The following is a 4,555-nucleotide window of genomic DNA, read 5'->3' on the forward strand; positions in this document are numbered from 1 at the left end:
AAATTCAGCACTAGGTTCCTTCTCTTCAACTATGAAGAGAAAAATTTTGAAGGGAGAGAGGATGGTAGGACCCCTTAGTCCTATCTTTTTTTTTATTGTAACAAAATATTTGGAATCATATGCTTTATAAGTCATTTCATTAATAATCTGACATGTTTGAGAAATGATAGTTAGCTTGAATAAAACTAATGTATACATTAGGCATATGTTATTGTATGAGCATCCATGAATTATATTGCATAATTACTTAAAGGAGGTTGCTTTCTCAAAGAGGCTAGTGATATTTTTAATGTATATTTTTCAATCAATACAATATTAACTTTGTGTCTCCATTTAAAATTTATTTTAGTGTATTTTTTGTTTTTGACTAATTTGTTTTAGGGAGCAATGCAATAGACCTATAACTCTTATGAGTAAGTTGTATGAACATCTTCTAGTTGTTTGATTTGAATATAGATTGCAGGGGATCTAAAGAATTCAACTCGAAAAAGAAAAAATGATGAAAATATCTTTGAACACTAAATTATTGGATAAAAGATAGTCAAATTTTGAAACTATTGACATAAATTTGAATATAAGGAATCCAACATTAAAGTTATAAAAAAACCTTATAAATAAAATATTAATAAAAAAATAATTTATTACATATTCAAATTTAAAAATATATAAATATAAATATACAATTAAAATTTTGTTCTATTAAAGTAAAAAAATGGTATTATAATAATCTATTAACAAAATTATGTCACTCCAAGAACAAGTCCATTGAAAAGCATATATATACAACAAAAATTACAAGTCCATTAAAGAGAATATACATACAACAAAAATTACAAGCCCAGCGAAGATAAAAAAGGGCATAATGCATTCTTCTCTTTTGTTCTTTTACAAATATTTAAAAGACACAAAGAAACCCATTTATGAATGACTTAAAGTCACATATAAACACAATCTCTAGAGTACATGAATAGCTCCAGGATTAGCTTTGGATTTATATCAACTGTGAGGTTTCTTGACGACCATGACTGGGCACTTGCAATGGCGTGTGCAGTACTCGCTCACACTTCCTACAATAGCTCTGCAACATAAATCTTCTCCATTATTTCACAAAAAAATATATATATTAAAATTTCTAAAAATTGAATATATATTTTTTTTTTTAAATTACCTTTTAACTGCTCCATGACCATGAGTTCCAACAATTAAGAGATCTACTTTCATTTCGTCAGCTGCCTCACAAATGGCATACCGTGTTTCTCCTATCACCACTTTCATTTCGATGCTCACCTGCAAACCCCTTTGATTAACATTAATCAACACCATATTTTTGCAGACATATAATTTCTACAATTTATAATATTATTATGAATTGTTTCTAAATTTGATTGTCTTAGAATTTGATCTAAAAAATAGAAAAAAACCTCACACAATCAAATTTAGAAACAATTCACTAAAATTTAATAAAATGAAATTGAAGTCATGAAAATGATGCATGTAGATTTCTGATTTAAACTGTGTATCTTTTTTTTTGGATATTTCAGATCACACCCAGTTTAAACCAGAAACTTACATGGAATGTGATCTAAAACATGACAAAAAATGTATACAATTTAAACCAGAAATTCACATGAAACATGATCCAAAACGTCGCAAAAAACATACACAATTTGAATCAGAAACCTCAAACCTACATGAAACATAATCCAAAACGTAGCAAAAAGCATACACAATTTGAACCAGGAACTTACAACCTACATAAAACATGATCCAAAACTTTACAAAAAAACATACACAATTTAAACCAGAAACCTACATAAAACATGATCCAAAACAACCCAAAAACACAAACACAACTTAAACTAAAAACTTGTATACAACTGTAAAAAAAATTATGAACAATAGATTGAGAAAACAATAACTACTTACGTTGCCTTTCTCACAAATTTCTTTTGCTTGAGATAATATTCTCTGTGTAATGTGGTTTTGTGTTCTTCCAGCTATTTCAAACACATGATGCCCTGCAGATGCAGCGGCTGCAGAAACCAAAAAAAATTGCAAAAAATTAGCAGGGATGTGGATAAATATGAGTTCAAAAACATCAATAGTGCAAGAAAAGTACCATGGCCTGCTAATGCAAATTTAGAGACAGCTGGAGTCTCTGCATGCATAACAATGATATGTTGGTCCTTTTTTTCTCGAAAGAGGTTATCAAGAGTCCATTGCAATGCATACATGCTCTCATTCACAGCAACCATTATTCTGCTTCCTTCTCTCTCACTCCCGCCCATTCTTCTCTCCTTTGCTAAACTTGAAAAAGCTCGGAATCTGAATCTCACAAAACAATCTAATATATTACGAATATGAGCTCGATGATTATGGCAGCCCAATTGCCTTGTTTTATACTACTATCATACATCTTGATAAGTATTCGTTCTCATATAGTTGTCATTTATGATAGTTTAATCAAAAGTTATTGAATGTTTCTTTCGAAATAGCATAACTTTATAGGTGTCTCATTTTAAATATGATAATAATAAATATTGTCCTTAGATAAGGTAGAATCCAAGTTTGGAATATTGGGTACGGCGAGCCTTTTTCTATGGTGACTTCCTAGTGATAGACCTGTCTTGTTATGCTTTATAAAGGAAAGTAAATGCTTGAGAAAAACTTAAGAGCAATTTATTCCTTCACTGTAGTGGCTTTTCGAAATTAGAATACAAATGTAGTGGCTTTTCGAAATTAGAATACGTGGAAATGTTTTTGTATTCTATTCTTTTACCTTTGGTAGGTGACCGCGTGAACTCTGAAAAGGAAGAATATTAAAAAAATAAAATCGGATTGCTCTAAATTAGATAGATAAACTAGAAGAGCGTGGAAAATACTAGAAGATGTTTTTTCAATTTTATTGGATGAGCAGAAAGTCAAATGTTTTGGGTCTATTATCTATCTTATCTTTTTTCCATCTTTCAACACTAATGCAAGGACTTCAAAATTGACTTCAAAATTGACTTGTACTTCTAGCAGTTTATCAAATGCATTCAATGAGAAATCTTTTTACGTACAATGATCCATTAATGAAAGAAATTATTGTATGATGGCGTCACTGGTCACAAGGTTTTGATTATCATCATACAAATAGTAAGGAGTATCAGTTATTCTTGCTGAAATAAGATCAACTTCATCATCACCTTCCTTCTTTTCTTGATCCAGCTCCATAATCATTGACCTTATTGTTTCTTTCTTATGAGACAATAATGACATAATCTGGATATATTTCTCTCTTGTTGGAATTACCTTATTCTCCATGAGAATGTCAATTCTGAAATCCTCCATTTTACTCCAAAGAGTTACACTTTTTTCAATATCCTCGACCTCTTGAGATAAAGAAGTTTTAACACCTTGCATTTGACTTTGGATAACATCAAAATCAGTCAACAACTTAATCGTTGAATCTAGAAGATGTGAACCTTCTGATTTCAATTGAGCAATCCACTCATCCACTACTCGGCCCTTGATGCCCACCTGTTCCAGCTTCTTGAGAGCCTCAGTATCCATTGATGAAATGATTGGCTCGATTTCCTAGGAAGATTGTGTGACTTTGAGGAGCACACTGGTCAACTGCTCACATTTTTTCTTTAATTCATTATTTTCATCTCTTTCTTGATCAAATCTTCGACCCAAAGAATTGAAAGCAGTTTGGGAGTTTAACTTGACACTTTCATGTGTCTCCACTCCAAGCTCTACAATCTACATAGTATAATCCCCAAGTTGTATATTATCCTTATTCTAGTTTGAAGATGACACCATAACCTCAAAATATTTCCTTTTGGTAGTCAGATCCACTAGTACCCAAGAAACAGTGTTTGGCTTTTTAGTACTTTTTGATATGAGAGGAGCCAACTATTCAAAATTAAATTCATCTAGTGAAATTACCTGTTTCTTTCTTTTGGGTGCTACTACATCCATCCAAGGTTGTAATTTTGTGTTAGTGAATGGAGTTGTGGCCTCCTGGTAGGTATCAACCGGTATTTGATGAGCATTGTGACTTGAAGTTGCGGCAATTGTGGATGAAATCATTGGTATCAAGGTTGTGGTGTCCAATGATATGCTAGCTGATGTAGCAATAGTAGTTGCTATTGATTCCTCCTTTGTAACAACTATGGATGGAAGAGTGGATGGTGCACTAGTGGTAACTAAAATACTGACATGGAGTATAAATTCGGCTATGATTGTTCTGGAAGGTAAAGGCACCATCTATTGTTCTGCAAATGCTTGCTCCATAGCTTCAATAAAATCCAAAATTGAGGATTCAATAGTGGATGAAGGAATATCATCCAAACTGGAGAAATTAGACAATGTAAAATACTGTTTAGCACCCTCTGATTGTGGTATTTCTATATTCAACTCTTCATCATTATATTCCTCATCTTCTTGATCTGAATCAGATTCAATAGAATGAACGATAACCTATGTATAAGTTGATACTTGTAAAGTGGTGGGAGTATTGCTCTCCCCTTGGTGAGTTGGTCCTTCAACCTGTATTTCTTCTTCACGA

General features: G+C 32.0%; 1 protein-coding gene across 1 annotated transcript; it reads right to left on the reverse strand.

The window, feature by feature from the left end:
• Positions 1-779: 779 nt before the first annotated feature.
• On the reverse strand, positions 780-2,405 carry LOC131060541 (universal stress protein A-like protein). The gene is made up of 4 exons (XM_057993791.2): positions 2,120-2,405; positions 1,927-2,033; positions 1,169-1,287; positions 780-1,078 (listed from the first exon to the last, which is right to left on the reverse strand). The coding sequence occupies exons 1-4, from the start codon at positions 2,286-2,288 to the stop codon at positions 997-999; spliced, it is 477 nt and encodes a 158-aa protein (XP_057849774.2). The 5' UTR covers positions 2,289-2,405; the 3' UTR covers positions 780-996.
• Between the last annotated feature and the right edge of the window lie 2,150 nt (positions 2,406-4,555).

This window comes from Cryptomeria japonica, chromosome 2 (genome assembly GCF_030272615.1).
Source record: "Cryptomeria japonica chromosome 2, Sugi_1.0, whole genome shotgun sequence".
Taxonomy (NCBI): domain Eukaryota; kingdom Viridiplantae; phylum Streptophyta; class Pinopsida; order Cupressales; family Cupressaceae; genus Cryptomeria; species Cryptomeria japonica.